At 36.7% G+C, this 26,512-nt stretch overlaps 2 protein-coding genes across 8 annotated transcripts in view; one reads left to right on the top strand and one right to left on the bottom strand.

Moving 5' to 3' along the window:
* The window catches only part of SGCG (sarcoglycan gamma), a 152,784-nt gene extending 150,385 nt beyond the window's left edge, over positions 1-2,399 (top strand). For all 5 annotated transcript variants that reach the window (XM_030042231.2, XM_030042229.2, XM_030042230.2 and 2 more), the window contains one exon: positions 1,053-2,399. In XM_030042231.2, the coding sequence (XP_029898091.1) occupies positions 1,053-1,226 (174 nt within the window). In that variant the 3' untranslated portion in view covers positions 1,227-2,399. The remainder of the gene's footprint in view (positions 1-1,052) is intronic.
* A 2,594-nt stretch (positions 2,400-4,993) lies between these two features.
* Positions 4,994-26,512, bottom strand: part of SACS (sacsin molecular chaperone) — a 65,156-nt gene continuing 43,637 nt past the window's right edge. For all 3 annotated transcript variants that reach the window (XM_030042226.2, XM_030042225.2, XM_030042227.2), the window contains 2 exons: positions 24,557-24,648; positions 4,994-20,206 (listed from right to left, as the gene is read on the bottom strand). In XM_030042226.2, coding sequence (XP_029898086.1) covers positions 8,646-20,206; positions 24,557-24,648 — 11,653 coding nt within the window. In that variant the 3' untranslated portion in view covers positions 4,994-8,645. The remainder of the gene's footprint in view (positions 20,207-24,556; positions 24,649-26,512) is intronic.

Below are 26,512 nucleotides of genomic sequence, written 5' to 3'. Positions count from 1 at the left end.
GCTTCAGGACTCGGGCCAGGACAGACCTGGGTCCAGCGGTAGCAGCAGCACCCATGCTCCGATATTCGGGGTATGGGCAGGGGCCCTGTGACTTACCATAGAATCACAGAATCATAAAATGGTTTGGGTTGGAAGGGACCAACCCCCCCTGCCACCAGACCAGGTTGCTCAAAGCCCCATCCAGCCTGGCCTTGAACACTGCCAGGGATGGGGCATCCACAACTGCTCTGGGCAGCCTGTTCCAGTGCCTCACCACCCTCATCATAAAAAAATGTCTTCCTTATGTCCAGTCTAAATCTACCCTCTTTCAGTTTCAAGCCATTACCCCTTGTCCTATCACTATGTGCCCTTGTAAAAAGTCCCTCTCAGGCCTCCTTGTAGGCCCCCGTTAGGTACCAGAAGGCTGCTGTAAGGTCTCCCGGGAGCCTTCTCTTCTCCAGGCTGAACAACCCCAACTCTCTCAGCCTTTCCTCACAGGAGAGGTGTTCCATCCCTCTGATCATTTTCAGGGCTCTCCTCTGGACTCACTCCAACAGGTCCATGTCTTTCCTGTGCTGAGGACCCCAGAGCTGGACGCAGAACTGCAGGTGGGGTCTCACCAGAGCGGAATAGAGGGGCAGAATCACCTTCCACCTGCCGGCCACGCTGCTTTTGATGCAGCCCAGGGTACGGTTGGCTTTCTAGGCTGCGAGTGCACATTGCTGGCTCATATTCAGTTTTTCACCGACAAATACCCCCAAGTCCTTCTCTGCAGGGCTGCTCTCAATCCACTCATCGCCCAGCCTGTATCCATGTTTGGGACTGCAGGACCCTGCACTTGGCCTTGTTGAACCTCACGAGTTCTCAGCTGAGGAACAGTACGGGCACCAGCTTTTCTCTCTCCCGTGTTCCAGTGTCTGCCAAGAACCTAGGTCTCAGAGCAGGTTGTATATAACAAGTCTGTGTAGAAGGCTATTCTTAAACCACTGCCTAGACAAAGTCAAGTTGTTTTATGGCACACTATTGCAATATTGTCTCTAATAAGCCTATTTGTCCTGCTTTCTCCCGTGCAGCTTTTGCTCGATGCTGAAACTGTGCGACTGCCCAAACTGCCTGAGGGTACAAGAGGTGGATCCGGTATTTCTCAGGGGCTCTATGAAATCTGCGTTTGTCCAGACGGAAAGCTCTACTTGTCAGTGGCCGGCGTAGGCTCCACTTGCCAAGAATACAGCCGTGTCTGCCAGTGAGGCACCAGAAAAGGCTGCACACCCTCTTGCTAGTCTGAGTTTTATATTATTGCTAAAGAGCATCACCGAAAGCAGAATTTTCAGAATTTTAAAAACAAAAAGTACTTCAGTTTAGAAAACAAATCTGTATCTACAACTCTGGACTACAGGGTGAAAGGGGAAGAAGAGCACAAATGACATTTCAACTTCAGAAGAATAACTTTTGAATAAAATTATATGTTCTGTCAGTAACACTTGGAAAACAGCCTTACAGAGAGCATAAAAAAAAAATAAAAGGAGTATGTTTCCTTGCTGAACTATTATTCAGTCAGATGATTATGTCATTGTTAATATTTTTGAGCTCTGTGGGTTTTTTCTCTCACTACATGTAAACACTGCATTAGTGGGTGAAATTAAATTGAGGGAACTACTTGAACTATTTGCTAAAACAAAGCATTATTTGGGGAATTCAGAAAGTGCCAGCAAATGGTCTATGCAATTTTGTTCCTGCAATAACACAAGATATGAAAAATGTAGTATTTGTATAAGTTCTGTGTAAAAGTTGTTAATTTGCTAATAGCTTTCTATTTTAATTTGGCAACATATATGCTGATTTGCTTATTACTGAGATTCATATAAAAATAACTAATACAAAAAGCTCCAGGAGTCATTTATACCTCCCTGTGTCTCAAATCTGTTCACTATACAACAGAGAAATATGTTAATATATTTTATAATAGTAATAGTTTGTTGTACTGCCTGTACCGTCATACTTGTTTAAACCCTTTTATATTTTAGGACATGCTAATTCAACAAGGCAATTTGCTCTGCCAGCTGGACTAGTAAAAAGAAAAAAATATGTGGCTCCAGATTGTCTGACACAAGGAACTGTTTGGGCGGTGGGGAAAAAAAATCCTTTTTTGCAGCCCACAGGATTCAATTAAGAGGACTATTTCATTTCCATCTGCAGCTGTTGACTGATATTTCTGATCCTGTCAGAGTGGGACTCCATCACAAACGGAGAGAGTAAAACTACTCTTTATTATTTTTTACATTAGGACTTTGGATACAAAATAAATGCTCACCAGAGTTGACAAACCATTTATTGACCTTGTAGAGAAACACAACTGCAGACCCTTTCCCCTGTACAGTGTTGCACTGAACTCAAATAAATTGTTTGCACACCTCTGGGTAGCAGGATTTGTATTTAATAGTCTGTTGTTTAAACCTCATGGGTTTTTAACTCCTTTAATGCTGTTTTGTATATACGTGGTGATATTACTACCCAGGTAAGAGCTGCTATCACATAGTGCCTTGGTGTCTATTTACAGAAAGATTTTAACCCATAATTGTTATTAAACCACAGACTGTCCATCCTTTACAGAAAAGAATCGTCATCTTTAAAGCAGGAGAATCAGAACAAAAGCATTACTAAGACTGTGCTGTTTTTTTAAACTTGCTACTTCAGCTCTGGTGGACAAGCGAAGAAACCCAATGCTCGGTTATGATCCCAGATACCTGAGTCGAGAAGCAGCCCCCAGTTAACAGTATCCACTGTTATTGTGGTAAAGCCCTGGGTAGTCCCTGCCTCAAGGGCTGTCTTTGTAATTTATCTGAGTCTAATATACTATACTGAAATTGTCCTTCATTAGCAGGGTGGAGCCCTCAGCAATTAATGCAAACTAGAAGAACTTCAATAGGAAAAGTAGGAGACGTGCTTAAGCTGAGTTTTTGGGTCCCTGCAGGCAAAGGAGGCAAGTGAATCAAGGTCTCCCACGTTATTTGGAGAGTGGTCCGACTGCTAACGTATTCCCTAAGGGAGAGGTAGGAAGCCACATATCTTCTGTTTTTGAAATTCCCTTTTCCTGGGCTACAGACATCTACCTTCAGGAGTGAGTCCAGGGCTGTTGGCCCTGAAGAGAGGAACATATATCTCCTCTACTCTACAACTGTATCTCTCAGCTATCTCTCTCTCTACAACTAAGCGCTCAGCTGAGGAAGACTTCAACAGAAATCTGTCTTCAGCATTCCTTTAAAGTCAGTTTAGGTGGTTCCAGCTCCATGTGCAAGCTTTTGCAAACCAAATTATGAACAAACTTAGCTTATTCATCAGGTAGATAGAAAGTACGAGTATTAAAATAAAGGACAGGAAATTCCATTGTATGTGCCAGATAACTAAAAACTGCTGCTATAAGTAACTTGGAGGGCTGTAATGTCTACAGTCTTTCATAGATGTAGTATAACAGCAAAACCAGGACTTCAGTACTTGGAGAATTCAGCCACTATCTAGTTTCAAAGGCATCTGAATTGTCATCATATTTATGTTTCTGATGTCAAGGAACATATGCCCACTTCCATGTGGTACCAAACTACTCATTCACCTAATCTAATCCCTAAATGTTAGCCAGATACTGTAAGTAAGTGTATTATTAGTTACAATCTGCCTGTTCCGCTGGCAATGGAAACATAGCATTTTAAGTTATGCATTGTAAGCTTTTGTTTTGGAGGCACATTTTCAAATGTGATTTGCCAGTTAATACAGAGCAAGGGGTTGAATGCAGGCTTTCCATGCATCACAGAAGTAACCTAACCCCCTACAACTACTGGGTATTTGGAAGCCATTGCTACTCTAACTTCCTACATTGAAGTTGCTCTGGTTTAGTTAACATTTTTACAAAGCTGTGGTACACAGCTAGGAAAATCAGGGTGCAGTTCCCTGGCTAGTAACACTACTAAGCATTATGGCACCGCAGTTAGACATTGCAATAACTACTGCCTTTCTTGGGGAGATGATAAACCTTTTGGACTTGCCTCAGTTCACAGGTGAATTCTGAGTAGTACAGAAAACAAAACAGCTCTGCTGTATCCTCAGCTCTGCCATCATCCAAATCACCAACTCGCCCCTCTTCAATGTTTAAATTTCATTCTTCTTTTCTTTATGCTACAAAATTGACATTGAACTATAGTTGCGTTATATAAAAGTTGTGCAGGATTGTTACAGCATGGATGGCAACTTCTTGTCACTGAAGAACATTTTGGGGATTTTTTTTTTTTTCTTTTACATGTGGTTAGTGGAAAAAAAAGTTTATGCTAAAACTACCACAGTGTTATCAGTTGATGCTATAATCTGAATTGTTGTTAATCTCCATATAGATTATACATCACTGAATTATCATTTCTGATATCTCCATGTGGATATCTTTCGATCTGTCATTAATACATCAAAATTATTGTTTCTTCTGAAATCAAACTTCAGTAAATAGTTACAGATTAACAGAAAATTATGGCACAGGAAAGTGAGAGTACGCATTTGTCTAGTTTAGTTTCAAAAGTGTTATCCAAATGGAGAAGAACAAAAAAAAAAAAAACCACTACCCAGCATAGTGAACTGTATTCTTTGCGTATTTTTTTTCCCCTGAAAAAAAAATTATTTACAGCAGTTCTTGTAACTGGTTGGGATTGTTACACAGTAGAAAAGTAAAAATATCAAAATGGAAGAAAAACTTTAGTGGTGATTGCCCAAACACAACCTCTTTTTGTTTCCATTTCACAGTCCTTTAGTATTGACATGTGTCTATCTTTTTATAGCTTTATGCAAAAGGAAATTGCAAGAATTAACTGAAAACTGAGTTCTTGAATAAACTTTATACATTTTGAAAAGACTGCTTCTCCTTTTGTGTTCAAATGAAACATAGCTTAAATGAATGTTTTCATTTTTAAAACATAATTATCTCCCAAAGACTCTAAGAACGTGAAAAATACATTATTTAAAAATACAAACAAAAATCTTGGCCCCAACTAAAAATTTATTTTCCAGAATTTAGAAAATGCTTTACAATTAGGTTTCAATGGACATCTAGAATTCCTTCGTCTTCATCTGTAGTAGGTGAAAGTACGCAAAAAATTATGCCAGTGTGCAAACCAAAGAAAAGATAAAAGAGTTTTGATGAAACACTCACTGACAAACACCTCCATGTGACAAAAATGTGTGTCTTCTTCAAATGAAAACATCTACTTTGGCTGTCAAGTTTAATTATTTTTTAACTAGTACTTCTGCCTGTGTTCCACAATACCAATCCAGCCATCCTCAAACCAGCAGTAGGAAATCTTAAAGTTGATACTACCTTCAATTGAAGCAATTACAATCAATTTTATTAAAGCCCTGTTTAAAGCAACCCAAGTACCAAGTGAATGCAATCCTTATACTAATAGCTCTTAAATCCTAGTTTTCACACCACCATAGTAACTTTATTTTGATAATTTGAGTACAAGTATTGCAAAACTGCATTTCTTTATACAACAAACCATTTCTTTTTCTTTTGGTAGTTAGCTACACAAAAATCTATTTCTTTAAAAAAGGCAGCCTTTCCTTGTCACTAATTGCTAAGGCAAGTGACCAATGCTTTTTAGAATAGGTGCCATTGTTTGAGAGGAAAACTTTTAAAGCTTCCACAAAAAGATTAGTTACGAACCTGCCAAGGCTTGTTACAACCGCAGTTCCTTATATTTAAGCTACTAAATGTACAGTTAAATTAGTTTCACGTACCACTGATCTTTGCTATACCTCACATCCTGGGAGACAAGACTACTGAAGCTGCTTTTCGTAGACACATTACTGGTACCTGTGGAAGATAACTAGGACATATACCTGACTGAAAAGACATTTTCTCTCATGCAAACTTGTGCAGAATTACTTGTAAAATGTATTTTTGTGGAACCTACATGCTAACGTTTACTGCTATTATTACATACTAACTGTTCAGAGCTTCCATGCCTGACTTAGGAACAAATATGTTATTCTGCATTTCCCAAGGCTCCAGCTGAGCCAAAAGGAAGCATTAATTAAGCATTTTATTTATTTATTTATTTAAACAGGGATTAAATGGCACTTCTTACAAAATCAGTTTCTCCCACAGTATGGTTTCCTGGTCTCATAAGGTGTCTTTATTTAGGCTAGCTGTTACAGCGAGTTAAGCAAATAAAAAAAGAAACTAAGAGACTTCCAACTGAGATGCCACTCTTGCCTGTCTCTCTGCATCCATATGTAAATTTTACTGCAAGTGATTGATGGTATCAACCCGGGAATAATAGAATACATGAATTTTTCTGCGTCACGCAGGTTTTCTTGCTCATCTTCATTCAATATTTAAAATTGCTTCAGACCATTAGCTTCCTAAGAACTAGGACCATTTTCTTTCTCACAGTGTCAGCACTCAACAACATATACAAAGTAAACAAAATAAAAATATAACAAAATAGTTTAGTAGTTCCGCACAGTAATATTGGTAAGGCAACATAAGTTGCTTACAAAACACAGTTATGTGCTTAAAAGATTTCCTTCCTCAAGATCTCACCTAAAAAGGGGAAAGTGTTCGTGTTGCTCCTGTTACTCGTTTGCATGCTAACATGCTACCTTATGTTTTAGCTCCATTTAAACTGAAAAACACGAGAACTGTTTCCTTTTGTTTGTATTTTGCTTACCATGAATACTATTCATCTGACTTAATGCACAAAGTTATGTAAAAGCCACAAAGGAATCTATTTAAAAAACATAGGGAATTAACTAAACCTATTTATTTCATGGCACACCAGGATTTGTGTTTTACTTACATGCTATTTATTGCAAAAAAATCAGCAAAATGTACAATTTCTTTGAGAAAACTGCAAACATTTGTCACTGCAAGAAAAAAGCATATTTCCTTTTTAATAGTATTTTAATATTTGTACAATTACTTAGAGTGAATTGAAAAGAGATTGTGTATTTACCTATATAAAAGAAAGCTTGAAATAATAGGTAAATTTAGTCTTTGTAAAACCAAAACACATCAGACTGAAATTTATGTTTGCATTTTTCTTTATTAAAATTATGGCACTTAATATTTAATAGCAGAAATAATAATAGGGCTTCACAATCAGAAGCAGTATCATTTTCCAAACATCACATTTCTTCCCACTACAATTTGCAAGATTTTTCAGAAGAGAACAAGCCCTTTATAATTTGCACAAAACTGAAGAAGCCTTCATCGTGATTTTTTATTTTTGGATTACAACACTATCACAGCTGTATCAGCCCAGCAAGCTCACTGTTGTTTATTTTCCTTTGTATTCTGTAAGTTAAATTGCAGTTTTACTGTGCTGTCAAGTAAACAATTGTAATAGCATGTCACTGGAAAAAAATTAACATTTATGTTAAATGTGGCTAATCCAGCAAAGGAAAAATCCTTCCATTTAGCATTATCCTTCCATATTTTTTTTTATTTTATTTTTTTTACAAAGAGCTAACGTTGAACATATTGCATGACATTACCAAAAGTATTACAAGAGTGTGAACTAAAAATCAGACTTCTCTACTAGGGCTGTAGTGAATAACAAAATAAAAAGAGCATTACATTGCAGCACCTTTAAACATGTAACAAAAAACAGTGCTCAGTTTACACCAAAAATGGGTTACTGTATTGTACTATTATCAATGTTTGTTTGTGGAAAAATATATATATATATGTACACACACAAAGGCACACACACAGGGAAAAAAAAAAGAAACTCAAGCATTTAGACGTCTGAAAACTGAGTTTTGGTGTTCAAACAAAATAATGATAAAACACCATATAATAATGTTCACCAATTTTATATCATCCACATGCATTTTTCATTGAACAAAGATGACAGGCTCTAGGAAAAAAGGTAAATTAAATACTTAATTATTTTATAATAAAGTAAATGCAATCAATGCATGACATGAAGTTGCATGTTAAATCAAGTATCATTATTCAGCATCAAAATAACTGTACCAGTTCACAGGTACTAAACAATCCTTTAAATGTTCACAATGTGATGCTGCAGCAAATTTATGATCAGATCCAGCTGATAAGAGTATTACTATGAGTGACACAAATGTCCACAGAACACAAAAGAATACAGAAATGCTTTGGAGCAATATCTCCAAAGTTATTTTAATTTCCATCCCATCTTCCATTTCATTTATGTCCAGTCTTAAGATTAGTACATTGAAAACTGACATTATTGGTTTTGAAACATTATATTAAACGAAATAAAATCTAATAAAGAGTTACAACTACAGGCTTCATCTAACAGAAGGCTAAGCTTTGGTTATATAAAGTGCAGGTCAATAATATGCCAATTAATCACAATATTGTACATACAGCTAATTTTTGCAGCTCAGTTTCCTTGCAAATTTTAAAAAATACTCATGTTTTTACAGTTTGCTTATACAGCAGGCTCAGTTTAAAAAAAATCCTCTTTAAATAAATTTCAATTCTAAGTACTTCAGTACCATCCACCTTTGTGCACTACGCTTCTAAACTGCTTGGCAATGTGTAACCTCTTGGATGTTCAGTAATCTGCACAACCACATTTGTATCCCATCACATGAAATACCTAAGCTCTTGACAAAACACTTCCCTAACCTCTTCAAATCACTTACACTTTCTGTTGTATAAAGTTTTCAAGTTTTATTATGATACAAGCAGTACATTCCATCACTCTCATAGCAACTTCTGAAGTAAACCTATCATTGGGAATCTGTGGAAAAGGAAGTAAGTCAGGATACCTAGTTTTTAAGCTATCTACTCCATAAGCTTCCAATGTCTGAACATCATTTGTAAGCCCTTCAAGTTGCTGACTATATTCCTCTATTTTTTGTGCAAGGGCTGCTGGTTTTACGTCTTTGTCCGATTTCCCCTTCACAGCGTAGTCAGCTGCAATCAAGGCTAGTTTAGTAGAAAGGTAGCATTTAAAGCATACCCATTCATTGGCATTTTTATGGAGGTCATTTCTTGCAGCTGAAAAGTTAGCTCGGGCCTGCCTAAGCCATCGACGTGCCTCTACAGGATTGCCAACAGACCTGAATGTAGGTGGGACGAAAAAGCGTTGCGAGTAAGATGGCGCCGTGGAAGATGGGCACTTTTCTTTATACTGTTGCCTTTCAGATTTGTGGCTTGTTGCTTCTTGATTCCATGAAGTATAAAATCTCTGAAATGAAAATTTATCTGACTGAAATCGAGAAGCAGAGGATGAAAATGGTCTTCTTGAGGCTCTGTCCATATTTTGATCCATAAAGGCCTGCTTCTCTAGCCTGTTAATCTCATTCTGTAAATGTTTGAAAACTTCATTAGCTATATCAAGATTCTCTGCATTTTTATCTGGATGCCATTTAAGATACAGCCTCCTAATGATCTTTTTTCTTTCAGATTCTGGAAGCTTCCAAGCCTGTTCAATCACTGATGTCACTTCTCTTAGTATTTCCGGCAACGAGTTTGACTTTATCTTTTTTGGAGAGTGATGTTTTGAGGACATTGTTTTGTGGCTCTCTCTACCAGTGAAGAGAGGTGGAATTGTCCTCGGTCCATGTGCTGGAAATTCTGTAGGACTGGTTGGGGTAGAAGGTGTGCTATCCCTGCTTTGAGAACTTTCCTCCGGTCTTGAAAATTTGTACAAGTCAAGAGAGCTCACTATTTTATATTCACTATATCCAATATCAATCTGGTAAATCTTCCCCAGAAAACTGGGACTTTCATCATCTTCTCTTTCTACTTCTTGTACAATGATTGCATAGGTATAAGTTGGTTGATATGATCCATATATATCACCACCTTCAGCATCAACAAGGTAACCAACATATTCACCAGGATAAAATACATTCATTGGATCCATAAGAAGTGTATAGTGAATTTCAGCTGGTATAGGAGTGCCAGGTGTTGGTAGTTCAAGTTTTGATGGCTCAGAAGAGTCATACTTCACTCCTAAACTGTCAAGCTTCTCACCGATCCGGTAAATATCATTACAACCCAGCATGGCAATTAAATAAGAGGTATCAGAAATCAGGTTGTCAGTTGCGGATTTTAAGGTCATTGCTAATGCCAACAGGAAATTTATGTCTTTGCTGTCAGAATGCTGTATGTAAAGCAAAATTACTGCATTTCCATATCTCTTCAGGAAAGCAAATGTTTCACTTTTGCTGTGGGGAATAGGAGCAAAACCTTTAACTCTTAATGTTGTTTGCAACTTCTCAAAACAGGAAACTTTCAAACCTTCTCGCAAAGCTTTGCAGAGTCTTATTGCTTTTTCTTCATTAGCTAAAAAAGCATTGTCATTTTCATGCTTCATAATCCTAATGAGTCCTGTGATGAATTGTTCTGAAGACAACAGTAACTGTAACCTTCCCTGCAAAGAACATAACGCTCCAAACTGACAAATTTTGGGAGACTCTTCATCCAACTGTTCCTCAAGAATACTGCTAAGTAAGCGAGGCCTCAACTTCTGAGGGAATAACATTATCAGTTTAGTGTGAAAACCATGGTCCTTGCCTAAGTAACACTGGCTAAGATCAACAAGCATTTGCACACCAATGTTACCCTGGATTCTGCTTTTGTAGTGGGGTGCATCATCAAAAACTAAGATACTAGACTTTACCAACCTACCATCCTGACTTGGCAGGTAAAGGGCAAAATCCCTCATATTCTCAAGGTCATTTCTAACCTTGACAGAATCATTCTGAAGACTTTTGAACAGGCCAGAAACTACTCTTTTAACCGTGCGCATTTCATTAGGATCCAATTGCTTTCCTTCCGAGTTCTTGAATATGCGACCTAGAACTTCAACATACTGCTTTGTTGAAATAATATCTTCAGTACCCAAATGTTTAAATAACTGATGGAAAGTACCAAGTTCTAAAGGAAGTTTGTAAAGATAAGGTTTAAAATCAGATTCATACTCAAGGTTTATTACTACCTCTTCAGGCTTAAGGAGCTTCCAACCTTCTTCCACCATTACAAAAGAAACTCCTCGAAGCTGAAAGCGGAATTCCCTTTTCTCTGTACTAAGAAATTCATAAATGCTTCTTAGGACCTTGGCCCTAGTTTTCACCATGTCCTCATCCAAAGTTGTTATATTACATATGTTCCTGCAGTTATTGATGACTTTGTCCAGAGGAGGGTCCAAATTAACATTCAGCATAGTTAAAACTTGCTCAAGTTGTTCTTGTGCACCAAGACTACTTCCCTCTTGCTCTTTGATACTTAAAGGTGTTGCTTTCTCAGGAAGAATGGGACACGAAGTCCACAGCAACTGCAACACATCAGTCTGTTTGAATTTAGGATTCACCTGTGCCCCATTGAATCGTATAAGAGGAAGCGTCCCATTAACTTCTTGATACTGAGGATGAAATCTAACAAATTCTGCTGGAGCTCGTTCAGGGCACAGAAAAGGAATTAATGACAATTCTTTCAGAAAATTTCCTGACAGAAGGTCAGTTCTCTCTTGAAATATGTGATGAAGGAGGACATCGACAGTATTTTGCAGTGTTTCTTTAGACCAGTTTTCTGTATTTGCTCGCATGCTGATCTCCTTAGCAAACTGTAGTAATTGTTGCTGTGAAATGATGAATTTCAATCCGATATGTCGTAGAAAAGTTACCCATGATGGCAGGAATGCAGCTTGATTTTTCGGTTTTGTAAGCTGCTCTAGTTTCTTAAAAAAATCTTGAGGTATAAAAAATTTTTCAGGAAGCATAACTTCAAAGACTTTTACAGTCCTGTCATAAAAATATTTTGCAGGTTTTAATCTATTGCTTGCATCATGAATGATCAAAATGCTTTCAAGCTTTTCAAACAGCTGTTCCTTCATTTCTGAAGTTTCTTCAATGCTAGTTAGCCTATTCTTTAAGTAGATCAAGTGTTCTAATTTTGCATCGTAAGACAGACTTTCGATTTTTGGCAAAAGATGTTTCAAGTACACTTCAAGATCATCCACAGAGACACAGCCAAGCACAGTATACAAATCTTTCAAATGAACCTTCTCTTCAAGAAAAGCTGATGAAGTCGACTGTGTCCATCTGTCTACTTCTACTGATGGGATGCTTTTTGTGAGGACATAACACGTCCCATATTTTGAAATGCTGATGTATCGGCCACTAATGGATTTATAACATGGAAGAGACTTTAAAATTTTAATGTCATCCTGAGATGTCAAATGACATAAATTGCAATTAAAGTACATTAAGAGAGCCTCAAAGTCACTTTCTGCTAACTTTTCAGTCCTAAAAGTTGATGTCTGTACCATATATTGTATGGCTTTCAGAATGCTTGAAGGATTATCTATATTTGCTGTACGTCCTGACAAGAAAGGCACCAAAGCACTGTCTTTGGAACAAATTTTGTTCAATGCCAGCTGAATACAGCCTGTTTTCATTAAAGCATGAAAGACTTTATCACTCTGAGCATTTGGAAAAACAGCTATATGCATAATGCTGAGGGGCAGCAAAACATCGCACTCTGGCACAACAAGATGATTAGCTGAGACAGTAAACCTTACACCGGGGAGCAAAGTCCAGTCCTTCAAAGTTTCAACAACATCATCGAATTTTGCTTGCGTATCTTCTTGCTCTTCCTTTATATTTATAGACTCACTAATAAAATGCCAGGCATTTTTAAGCCAAGATTCACTTGCAAAGTTTTCCTTCCATTTCATACAATTTCTAGTTTTATATTCTCTAGGCAACACAGATGATAACAATTCAGCAAAACTTCTGATATCAAAGACTTTTGCTACTTCACTGCTAAGTAAAATATTGTTGTATCTCAAATACAATGTGTTCATAAAGAGATCCTTGCGAGATGGAATCAGTTCGTGGTATGTTGTCAAGAACTTTGGTCGCTTTGAATCAAAAATTTGCAAAACATTATCAAGAGTAATAAGGAGTGGCAAGCCCTCAATTTGGATTTCATTTTCTTCTGCATCTTTAAAACAGTAGTCAACCAGAAGTTTGAGACTATGGAAGAGTTTCAAATTTGTCTGCTGAAGACGGCAGGGTAACTTTCCAATGTGACAATTAGAGTCTGGAAAAGAAAATGTCATCAAAAATAATCGGACATCAGCAGGTGTCACATAGGTGACAGGAATATCTGCATCTACCAAACAGTGGTAAAGATTTGCAGTTTCATCACAGTTATATACCAAATTAAATCCAATTTCTAAGAGTAAATGCTTGAGTCTGTAAACATTTTCAGCCACTGTCTTCCGCGTTGTGATGTTATATTCTGTATTTTTGAGATGCTGCAATTCATCTTGTAGTAAGTTGTCAAAGAATGGCCTGCCTTTGTTCACAGTAGACATGTTAACCCATGTGATGATAACAGCAGAATGCAAATCAGAACCATCAATATTTGGAGCTCGCATAACAGGTAAAAGACGCTTCAAATCTTCATAAATGCAACTGTAAACTGCTTTCACTAAACAATACCAATCTGGCTGAATATCAAGTCTATTAACTGGAAAAAAGGATAAAAATTTTTTTAAAGTGTCTTTCACAACATGAATAGGTGTGTTTTGCAGCACTGATACTGTAGGATCAGTGCCTGGAAAATACCGTTTCTTCAGCTGAATCAGCAGTTCAACATAGGCTGGTGCTATCAGTGCTGTCATTAGGCTACTATTCCAGTCACTTCTTACTCCAACACCATTATCATCACGCCACAGATTTCTTCTTGCAGAATCCAGAGCAAAGTGTCCATTCACATGAAAAGGTAATCCAGTTTCTAATGATAATGGTAAGAAACAGAATGCTCTGTGAGGTTTTTTGTAATTATGAGTAATGCAAGCTGCGACCCCACCACGTGGAAAAAGAGTAATGTCCTCATTCTTGTGGGCTGAAACCACACTTTTGGATACCTTTTCCATGGCAGAAAAGCCTGACCTGTTACAAATTAACCAAGTTGTAAGATTTCCTTCAGAGTCTTCAGTATCCATTGTGTAAGTAATCTGTTGCACAGGTATTTCACTTAGCTGCTTTTTTTTAGTTACACTGTCAATTACAGATGCATGGAATTGCTTTCGTTTCAGTCTGTCTCCATCAGTGATTTTGCCTTGTACAGAATACAACACATTTAGTGCTCCTGTTGTTTTTTCTATCTCACAAATAGAAATTTTTTCCATATGGTTCAAAAACATTAAGAGTTCTGCTCCGTCTGTACGCAGCTTATCTAAAAGATTTTGGACCATTCTATCTGAGCAAGGAACTGAGGAAATTTCTGATACTTTTGCCATTTCTCCATTTCGAAGAGGAAACCTAAACATCGTGCAATTATCCAGTTTAAAGTGATTTCCTAAGTAGAGGTCCAGTACATCTGAGAACTGTGTTCTGAAATCTGCATCTAAATCTCTAAACATGCGACCAGGACTTGTTGATGTTGAACCTGGTGCATATCTAGCATGAGGATCAAAAATACAAAGTATGTCATTGCCAGATATGAAAGAAGGACAATCAGTAATATGATAAACAGAATTGAAACCTATACCATATTGTCCAGTTTTACAGGGATTTCCTACTTTTGTACCTTTTCCAAGGTTCTGAATTCCTCGAATATCATCTTCTGTAAAAGGCTGATTGTTGTAAACACACAGTGCTGGTCCTTGAAGTGGTGCCCATTTCTCATCAAATATTCTGTCGGCTGGATGCTGTCTAGGATCAAACACAAAACAGATCTCTGTAGCTTTTGCATCATCTGCATTCTGAAGGAGCTCTTTCAGCATTTCTTTTTCTGAAGGGTAGGCATTAAGAATGCTTTTAATTCTACTTGTCAATTTTTCTTTCTGCCCAAATTCTGTTCCAAGGGTAGTAAAACAGATATTGGATGCATATCTTTCCAAAGCTTTATGGCGTTTTGGTACTGCTCCAAGCTTTACTGCAACTTCTCTCGGAATATCACCATGACAATATTTAACAGTTGTGTCTTTAACTTTAATCCATGGACAGTCATTGTAACACAAAGATTTTGCAGGCAGAAGTGCAAGACGAGTATCGGGTAACAAAATATCACCATACTTTTTCTCACAAAATTCCTGCTTCTTCTCTCTAATGAGGCTCCATATTCCTTCACTAATTATTCTCCTGCAAAGCTGAAAGTTGTCTTCTGTTAGTTGTTTGGTCCCTCTTTCCTGATTTATTAATTCCAGAACTACAGCAAAATCTTCAACTGTGAAAGCCTGTCTTACACCCACACTTTCAAATAGCTCACGGAAACTATTTTTATATTTATTCGGCAACTGATAGAGATAGGGTGCTGCTTCAAAATTCAAATGAAAAGACACTTTTGTTGGATCAACATACACATTCTCAACCAGAATAAAACTACAGTTTGTCAGTTGTTCAATTATCATAGCTTTTGTCGATTCATTCTGTAACATTGCTTCGTGGAGGTATTTGTAACAAGCATTAGTGATATTTTCTTGATATAATGTGATTCCATCAAATGACTTTGCAACTTCTTCTAACTGATTTATGACCAAATTAACAGCTGGTTTCTTCAGTAAACCCAAAAATTCTTTGACAGCTAATGACAAAGCACCACAACCTTTAAAGGAGTGGGAATTTTCATTAAGAATTGGTTGTATTAGGCAAACTATATCTTGATGATCGGCAGTAAAAAGATCAGTTGCTGGAAACATCGCTTCAGGCTGAAAATCACTGCCTTTCCAGTGCAGTGAGAAGCCTGCTGGCTTGCTAAGGAAAGGAAGGAAAGGGATGGTTTGACATTTTGCAGCAAATTCTTTAGCTCTAGGGTCCCTAGATTTTAGTTTTTCATCAATAAGGCTCAATATAATACTGCTTCTGAGACAAGCTGCAGCATGATCAATCTTGTTAATTTCAGCTACTGACTCTGCACGTTCTATCAGATCCTCCCATAAAATATCATCTTTAGCCATTCCCAACTGAACAAGCTTAACCAAAATAACTGGGTTAAGATAATCCTGAGCGGTGCCATAAGGAAATCGTCCATCTTCAGCATCATACAACTTTGCAACTCTTCCTTCAGGATGGATCAGTCTTGATGGTGTAACTAATGGATGTTCATCCAAAGAACAGGGAATACATGGAGTAACACGAAGAATTCCTGAGAACTCCTCAACTTTTTCATTGAGAACATAACGCATCAAAGGATCACGCAGCTCTGCATCTATCTCCTGAACATTAGGGAAAAATACCTCAGAAAAGAACTGTTTCTCAGAGAAAGTGTTCTCCAGCAATATGTATTTGCATCCTGCTTCTTCAAACCCTGTCTTTACCCAGGATGGGAGATCTACAGCACACAGATTTTTGGAACCAGTTTTTTTAAGGTACTTCAGAAAGATCTTAAAGGCCGATGGTCCAACATCTGGTCGTTTTAGTATAGAGTCATCCAAAAACCTTACATTCTTCATGGAAACCCAAGAGAAACCATCAGAAAACACTTTGATCCCTTCTTTGCTTTTCATATGAGCTATATCTTCATAAAATCCTTGACAAATAACAGAAAAATCATCATGAACCGAATCAGGATCTGGCCACACTGCACAGTAACTGTAGTCAACTAGCTCGCCGTTGATTGCCATGTCACGTAGAACACAAAGTGCTTCTATGTAGGCTTTTACAATAACATGCCTCATGAATACTGTATTCCATCTTCCTTTCGTGTCTGTTTTCCAGATCTCTTTCCGATTTGAAGTAACTGCAAAGCAGCCATTTATATGAAGAGGTAAGCCTGTTTTTATTCGTAGAGGTAAATAGCAGAATACTTCACCTATGGTGTTGCAATTAGGTTTCACAATCCACTTTTGATCCTGGGTTTCAGACAGCAACACTCCTACTCCACCACAGGGAACAAGACCTAGTCTTCGTCCACTTTCATGTAATGAAAATTTTAAAGCATCTCCAATGTCCATGCAAGAACATATAAGCCATGTTGTTGAATCTACTGTCTTCTGTGGCAATTCATCAGCTGATCTTTTTATCTGTCCTGATTTAGCCATTTCAAAGAAAGAAGCTGGATCATCCTCTGTACCTCTGAAAAGTGGAGACTGTAAATCAGCAATCCTTCTAAATACATGGTGAAATTCTTCTACTACTATCTGTAAGATACAGGAGGACTTTGGTGTTTCAGTGGGAAGCTTTTTATTACTACTGCTGCAGACCTTCATGAGTTTAGCCGCTTCCTTTAAAACACTTACATTTGGTGCAGTCAAGGCTTTGGAAGAACACAAATTTTTTTTGATAGTGACAACATCTTGTGCCACCCCAGGATCATCTGCCTCAATTTTCAAGTATTTCAAAACCATTGAATTTACACTCTGAGCAAATATTATCAGTCTATGACCACAAATGCTAAATTCATCCACAAGAGAGTAAATGTCTGCTGTATTGTAACATGCACTGCTGACTTCACTCACTTTAGCTTCCTGCTGAGTTCTAAAGGACAGCCTGAAAAGCGTTCCTTTGTAGCTGTAAGGAGATTCTACAGTCAGTGGTAGCTGGCAACCAAAAACTCCTATAAATGGCTTAAATTGATTAGGAAATTTTCGTAGCCTCTTCTGTTGTTTACTCCAGTTGATTTTGATCCCAGGGTTAGACTTATCTCTAATATGCTTACTGATATGGTTAACATTTGGATCAAACATAATCATGAATTCACGGCTCAAAATAATAGGAACATCAGTGATATGATAAACAGAATTGAATCCCAGTCCAAACTTTCCTACTTTGTCAACTTCACTCCTTTTTAAAGACTCTCCTAATCGAGTTATATTTAGGAAGTCAGAGTCAGAAAATTCAGAATTATTGAATGACCACAAAGCTGGACCATGACATGCTGCCATTCCTGGATCCAGGAGATTCTCTCTTATATCCATATTTCTTCTCATGTCAATCAGGAAATTACATTCTGTTGCATTAGCATCATCAGCATTTTGAAGAAGCTCTTTAAAGATATCTGAAATGGAAGGGTATTCTTCCAAAATGTTTTTAATTCTTACAGTCAGAGGCTCTCTTTGCCCAGATTGCTCAAATCCCATATTTTCTGGATTAATCAATCTTGTGCTAAGGCATGGGACATTTAACCACTCAGCAGTTTTCATTGGTATGTCTTCATGCACCAAAATTATTGGTTCAACAGAATCTTCAAGCAAATCGTTTAAGTCATCAACTTTGATATCACAATAACAGCACTCATGGATTGGCCTCATTGCAAGTTTATAAGGAAGTTTGCCACTGTATAGTGGCATGGGCGTATGCAGACTTGCAGGAATCTGATTGCTGTACAGCCATCTTATGATGCTCAACATAATGTGAAGATTTTGTTTACTCTCTTGTTCCGAGAGAGACTGCTCACTTTTTAGATATATTTTCTGAATGACCATAGAAACGTGGTCTGGTGTTAACTGCTCAATTGAACCACAACATTTAAACAACTGGTGAAACTTCGCCATTGTTTTTGGCACATAATGTAGATAAGGCTGAAGATCAAGATCAGGTACTGACTTTATTACTGCTTGTGTGAGGGAACAAAATGTTTTACCTGTCCAAACCCAGGGAAATTTCAGGGCTTTGAAAGCTTCTTTGCCTTCTTCTAGATGATCATGCATAAATCCATAAATCTCAAGCAAGATATGCTGAAATTGATAATAGTCCTCATCACTGAAGGTTTTAGAACTGTGCCAATCAACCACCACTTTGAAATGTTTTAAGACTGCTTTTATGCTGGGCTTGGTGGGGATGCCAAGTGCTTTTTCTATATCCAACAGCACATTTTCCACAAGAGGAACTGAGGAACCAACTAAAATTGCATGAGCTATATCACACATTTCTGGTGGCGAACACAGATTACAGTGATCTCCTTTCCAAACTAAGGATCCTGGATAATTTGGAGGTCTTTCCTTACATGCGGGAATCCATTTTATTTTTTTCAGCGCAGCTTTTGTTTCAGATGAGTGAAGCAGTGTATGGTTTTTGTTCAAAATCATCAAAAGAGTTCTAGCTTTTCTTAACAGTAAATCATGATTGGTGTTAGAGTTAGCATGCAAACTTTCAATTTTATTTGCCACTCTCATAATATCACTTTCCTCAAGATTGGCCTCATTTTTTAAGCCTATTTGTCTCAGAGAATGAAGAATATCTGAAGATGTAAAAATAACAGGGGGGAAGCAAATTTCCTCCTCAGCATAAAACAAATTTTGCAGAAGTTCTACCTCAGGATCAAAGAGTTCATTTGCTGACAGTATCTCTTCCTGTGAAATCTTAATAAACTTTAGTGATGTCAGCCAATCTATCACATCCGTATTCTCATTTTTCAGAAAAGTCAGATTTTCAAGAACCCATTGCATTATCTGTGTTGTTTCATCGTATGAATAAAAATCACTTCTTATGTCTTCTATAACAAACTTCAAGCAATCTGTGCTCTTTAGCTGTTCTATTTTCAGCAGGTTAGCTAAGCGAATAGTAGCTTCATCACTGCTGTCAATTATTGGAATAGAAAATCTTAGACCAGGAGGAATTTTGGCAGTGTGGTGTAATACCTTACTACCTTTTAGCCCAGTAAAAACAGGGGCACTTTCATCAGATGATTTTTCGATTTTTTTAAATATTAGCAATTCCTGAATAATTCTTCTCTCTTTTTCACTTGCATCAGTTAAACTAGCTAAGAATGCTCTAAGAGCATCTTTATGTGTTGATGGGAATGATGCAACCTGATTGCATAGTTTCTGTAAGGACATTTTTTCCATTATTTGTAAAATAGCACTTGGCAATGGTGGATGCACATATTTTTTTATAAGTGGATGTTGGATAGAAGTATCCAGCTTCTTAAGTACAACTCCACCAACTTTCTGAATAATATCAGCTAAATATTCTGGGAGCTGAGTCTCAGATTCGTCTTCCAGAATGATAGGCGATGGATTCCTAAATCTAATCAGTTCCACTGATGTTTGGTTTTCCTCCAGCAGTGTCTTGGGGATAAGCGGCATGTCATCAAACACACTCAAGTCATCAGAAAAATGTATATATAGGTTCTTCCAGACCATCTTAAGCCAGGAAACTGATGGGTGATTTTTGTCTTCCAAACCTGGATACCACTGTACCACCATGTCTCTGCCAGGCCACACGCTATTCATAACTTCTTTAATGAGCCGGGCAAATCTTTCTGGGTTCAGAAGCTGCAGCTGAGTGCATGGCCTTCCTGAAAAAATAGCAAAAGGGCAAAGCCATGAAAATGACAGAGCAAAGCTACATAACAAAGTGCTTTTGGTTGTTGGGGGGGAAAGAAAGAAAAAGGAGTGGGGGGAGGAATCTAACTTGTACCCTGCCTTTTCTTTTTGTGGAAAAAACTGTTTGTTAAATAGAACTGCAGATACCAGCTCCCCTTGCTTTTAGGAGTTAATTAAAAGCAAATACATTCCATATTAGTGTAAAAATAAAAACAAATTGAAAATTATCTATATGTTATTGCATTTGTTAGTTTGACACAAGAGTTCTCAGGCATACATAATAACTACAGTTTTACAATCAAAGTAGAAACTTCAAATGTATTTTTTTGTTTGTCTGATTCTTTACACTACTTCTTTGCCTAGCGGTAAATAAGAATCTAATCTACTATTTGTTTGTCTATAATTGCAAAGATTCAAATAGATCTGAAAGATTATTTATTAGATATAACAGAGAGCAGCTCAGGTGCAGATGATCTTACACTAAAACTGACAAGCAACAAAATTCAGTTGTGCAAGGAGTGCTGAAACTAAGTTTAGATGTATATGCTTTTATTCTTATTATCAAAGCCTTCACTAAAAGAAACATATGTTAACACTCGTGTCTCAATTATCATTAAGACAGTTTATACTTAAAAACTACAGAATGTCTGGGGGTAAGAAAATACTACAGAATATAAAAATACCGCTACCTCCCAAAGACATCAAAAACAATGACAGAAATGGAAGCTAGACATCTATTTGAACTTCAGATCTTTCTTCCATTTAGATAGCACTGCCATTTCCTTAAAAGCAACCATCCAATTAAAGATATTATCTACTGTCCCTGCTCTGCTGGAAATCAGTAGCAAGACATCCTTCAGAAAAAAAATTTTTTTACTTTTACTTCATGCCTACAGAGCTATGCATTCTGTTATTTCTATTGAACAGAAAACACAGATAAACACAGTAGCCTTGTGAAAGTGAGAAATACTTGCAGCAGTGGACCAGCAACATAAGAATCTACTTAAAAGCTAAGCTTAAATCCCATTATTTGCACACAGAACTTTAGAAATACTGTTTTAAAAATCTATACATGTGATCTTAAAATACTAGACATCTTCCTGCATGGGAATTTATTTGAAAATATATAAATAAACCAATGAAAATATTGATCATTTCCGTGTAATGTAACTACAAGGTTTTCTTCATCAATATGCACTTTCCCCTCATGCGTATTTAGAACTCTTTTCATAATTATCTTTGGTAGCTACCTTTTGGCAGCTCTATTTGGCAAGGTTTTTTTACAAGAAAGCTGGGGTAATAAGAACAGCTAATCACCAAATTCACACAAATATCAAGCTTCAATCCAAACCAGTACATCTTCAGTTAATAACCATACCTGAAAATCCCCAGAGAAGCTGTTGGGCTAGAATATAATCAAATCCATTTTTAGAAAACATCCCATGAGTTACACATTAACACACTAAATATAGAAACAGTTATTAAGTAGAAAAATACAGTACACATTTTAGGAGAGAAAAAAAAATAAGATCTGGTTGCCTTTGTACAACACAACAAAAAAGATTGCATCCCATCTTCTCAAAGAAATAATACAAGAAAGTTTCTATTTCTGCAACTGTATCAGGAATCTCTCTGATATAATGACAAGGGGTAACAGTTTTAAACTGAAAGAGGGTAGATTTAGATGAGATATTAGGAAGCAATTCTTCACTATGAGGGTGGTGAGGCACTGGAAGAGGTTGCCCAGAGAAGTTGTGGATGTCCCATCCCTGGAAGTGTTCAAGGCCAGGTTGGATGGGGCTTTGAGCAACCTAGTGGAAGATGTCCCTGCCCATGGCAGGCAGGGGGTGGAACTAGATGATCTTTAAGGTCCCTTCCAACCCAAACCATTCCATGATTCTATGAATTTCTACAGCTATGTAAGTAAAATTCTTGACAGTTAAGGTCTCAATACCTGCCAAAACCCTCTCTAATACATACTATTTATAACAACATACAACTTTTATGGTACTGCAGTTGTACTTTACAATTATGTAAAATCTTAGAATGAAGAATAATTTAGGAGGCGGTAGAATGAAAAGTAGGCCACTACAATCTTGCAAAGGATTATCTAAAAGTCCTTAAGCATTTCTAGAAGATGTAGAAGAATTATACTTGCCATCTTCATTTACAAAATTACGTTCTTCTAATCAATGAGAGCCATACTACCAACCAAGAACAAGTCCCTAGAAAAATGTCATTCAAAGAAACTGCCAGAGGAAGAGAGACAGAAGCAGGACCTTAAATGTGTCCAAAAATCTTCCCAGGAACAAAAAAGACTAGATAGACTTTGTTGCAACTTGGAGACCAAGCCTGGAAGTGAATGAATGTCCTAGAAGAACTCCACAAGTAGTCACCTCTGCTTTTTCCGTTTAAGATGTATTCAAGCATATAGTCTGTCAGACCTGTATTTTGTTTTGGTTGTTTTACTCTGTTTTTTAATTTAAGCATGGTTTTGGACTGCTTTGTGACTTTGACTTGAAGGACATTGTCTAGGACAATACATCTCAAAAGTCAATTTAAAGTATCATCATGGGAACTGGCATTTTTCAAAGCTAACGTTCCTGTCTTCCATACAATCTTCCATCCATCTAATCTCACTGTGGCTATCCTGATCCATATATATTTCTGTCTTTTTTAACTCCCAGCAATTACTACTAGTGGAAGCAGTAGTTCTTTATGGTTCTATCCCAGATTAAGTATATTAAATTGTGTATCCAAACAGTGAAAGTAGTCACTACTTTCAACAGTTTTTAGTCTGTATTAAAAGAAAATAAATTAAAAACAGTACTGGGGGAAATTAACAGTAAAAAAAAAAAGTATTAAAATAAGCATATTCTACTGCAACAATAGATACAACACCCATCATATAATATGCCCATAAGGCTTTGACAATTCTGCTTTTTAGAACAAAGTTTTTCTTTATAGTAGTTTCACTTTCAGACTTGCTGTTCTTCATATTCAATGAAAGTCCTAGCATTGATTTCATATCTTCTACACAATTTATATTATTTCAAATATTTACACTGTTTACTCTGTGTAGTAAGTCACTCCCAATTCTTTCAATCTTTTCACAGATGGTTTGCCATACTTTAAAAGTTTATCATCTTGCCTCAGAATTACCTTATTTTTCTATTATTTTTGATAATGAAGCAATGATCAAACCCTGGAGAAAGGAGTAGGTTTCCAACTGAACAGGAAGAATAAACAGAGAACATATAAAGGAATGAAGGGGAAAAAAGGTCAGAACACAGTCTGAAGAAAGAGAGAGTATGACTGAATGAGTGAAGACCGTGATAAAGGGTATCACAAAAAGCAAATCAAGACAATGATTTATAGTATTCTATGTCTGGTTCTAATGTCTGCAGTCTAAAAAAGAATTCTGATGAATTGAGCAATTTAAAAAAAGAATCTTTTTCTGAAAAGCACATTTTCTAGACATTGAAGAACAGCTCACCATATACTCATACTATTTAAAAATAAGCTGAAAAGTGACTTATTTGCACATTGTGTTTACGTGAAAAGACTTCTGAAATTCAGACTTCAAATTTACCAATCAAATGCATAATGAAACGCAAGGGTGGAAAGGTAAATATAGACAAAATCTGAGTAGAAAAGAGGCAAAAAAATTTAATTGTGAAGGCAGTTAAACATAGAAGCATCTTATCTAGATGCAGCAAACTTCTTCACCAGGTCTTTTGATCAAGATTCGAAGTATTTCAGCAGGTCCACATTGATACAACCATAAGCTACAAATTAAGACTCAGGAAACACTTGATGAAATTATATGATCTACAGTATGCTTGAGGCTAGATGCTTAGGCTGGTTTCATCTGGTTTTAAAAAAATACGCTGATATGATCACTTGCGATTGTGAGATAAGAGATAACCCATAATACCAAAACCGTGACATAGCTATTGCATATGCAAATACTACAAATGCAAAATAGAATTCAGACTGTCTTAAGTAGAAGAATACTATTTGAACAAAATTACTGAACCTTGAATACATGGTTTACTAAGTGACTATCTATTCTTATATTGTAAATTTTCATCCTTCTTCCCTTGTCTTTGCCCTTTTGTTCATTTATAATTTTCATTTGTGTCATTTCCAATTTAAACAATATAGTCTATCATATCTTAATTTTTTTTTTTTTTGGATGACCAACTTATTTACATGAACTTAATTTCAAAAGCGACATTACTTTAAACTTCGGTTTAGAACTAGTCTGTTCAACCATTAGAAATCTGTTTCACTAGATGAGAATACAAAAGACATCTTACCTCGGCTTTTGGCAGCTTCTTTCAAAGCAGCTAGAACCTCAGGCTTCAGGTCATCAGAAAGTAACCTTCCTTCCAGGCCAGGAAAGAGAGATCTAGCACACCATAAAAAAAAAAAAAACAAACAAACAAACAAACAACAACAACAAAAAAACCAACCAAAACACATTTTAGGAAAGCATCTAATTTATGTTGCTGCACAGACATTACCAGCATAGTAATCATCATGGTAAAACAGTCACATACAAAGCAATTGCTTACATATGCAGAATAGGGCTTTCAGTGGGCATTTTCTTATATATGAGAAAATCATACATTTAGAAGCAGAGAGTAGTAAGAAATTAATTTTTCCAACTATTCTTCCTTTCAAAGCAGGTCTAAGCAAGTTTTTTTGATAGGAAAACTGGGATCAGAAAATTATTTTCACCTATTTGTATTCTAACACAAAAAAAAAAGAAAGGCAAATAGCACCTATTATTCCATGTCTCTTAAAGATTCTATTTGAAAGCATATGAAACATACAACATGTAATTCTAGAACTTCACACAGATCTGTAGATTTCAAGATATCTGCAGACAGTGGTTAAGATTATTGTAGCCAAGAGTCAGTCTCATCCTGCCCTTTCCTTCCCTTCATGTTAGCACTTAAAACTATTTAGTTTTGTAGAGCTTTGGTCTTCCTGAAATCAAAAATAACTATCCAGTTTAATTCTGTCAGCAGGTATGTTAATTATACATAAACCAACACAGAATCTTGTTCTTCCACAGGTGTTAACAGAAAGAAATTCATAAAAGCTTACTTCAGCTTTTTAAGCAGGCTCCAAATTTGAATACACGACAAGTCAAACTTAAGTTGAAAGTGTTTTAAAACATCTAGCATAAGTCATTTATCATATTTATAAGATTAGAATTAAAAATATTTACTGTAGGCAAGACTAGAGGCAAATAAAGCATTACTATTTCAAACTTGTGTATTATCATAGCTATCAAGTAGATTTATGCCTGGTATAACATACTTTTGTATCAGTTTTGCAAGACTAACCAAACTAAGACCATTACCAACAGAACATGAACTGAGTAAGACATAGTGGTATCATTAAGTTTCAAAAAAATATCTTATGACTAGCCTGAAGCAGGGCTGTAATTTGTTAGTCTCATCATGGGAATGTTTTCTGTATTAGTATACTGGCTTAACTTCTGGAAGGTGAAACAAAGTGAAAGAATAGCAAATGATAAATCATCTCTCAACAGATGCTAGAGAAATTTTTTTTATTATTATAATTTTTTTTAAGAAGACACTAGAATCACAGGCTCTGAGTAGTGTTAATCCACTGATAAATAACCTGAATTGCCTAGACCAAGAAAGATTGTGGGTTTAGAATCTAACAAAAAAAGACCAGCAGCAGACTTGAAAAAAGCAAACTCCTCCCAAGCAACATGGGAAGACCAGTTACGTGCATCCAACTGCTTTTCTTGATGTGTTGTCTACACATATATTCAAACCTTCTTGAAGATGTGCTGTCTATACATATATTCAAACCACAATTTACATAAGGACCTTACTTGGAGGACTTTTTACCTTAATAATATCTATATTGGCACACTCCAACCCACCTCCACTTCCCTTATAAACAGTCCATAGGGCAGTAAAAGCAGCAAAGCACATGCCAAGTGCCACATTCTCTCAAGTTGAGGATCTGAAAATTACTGGAACTCCGAAGGAAAGGAGAAGGAGGTGTGGTTGTGAACATACATACGGGTAACACTTCGTAAGAACTAACAGCTACAGGTAAGACATCTGGCGTGTCTGAGTGACTTCAAGCAGTACGTCTTAAGAGATTACTTGGAGAAGGGTCCAGATTTAACAAATCTTTTATACATACATAATCCAGTACAGGCATAAAAAGCAGTAGTCATGTTTTCTCCCCAGTGACCCCAAGGTCACTTATTCCAACCATCC

Source organism: Aquila chrysaetos, chromosome 19 (assembly GCF_900496995.4).
Source record: "Aquila chrysaetos chrysaetos chromosome 19, bAquChr1.4, whole genome shotgun sequence".
Taxonomy (NCBI): Eukaryota; Metazoa; Chordata; class Aves; order Accipitriformes; family Accipitridae; genus Aquila; species Aquila chrysaetos.
Note: the sequence above shows the minus strand (reverse complement) of the source record. Positions and strands in the feature narration are given on the sequence as shown.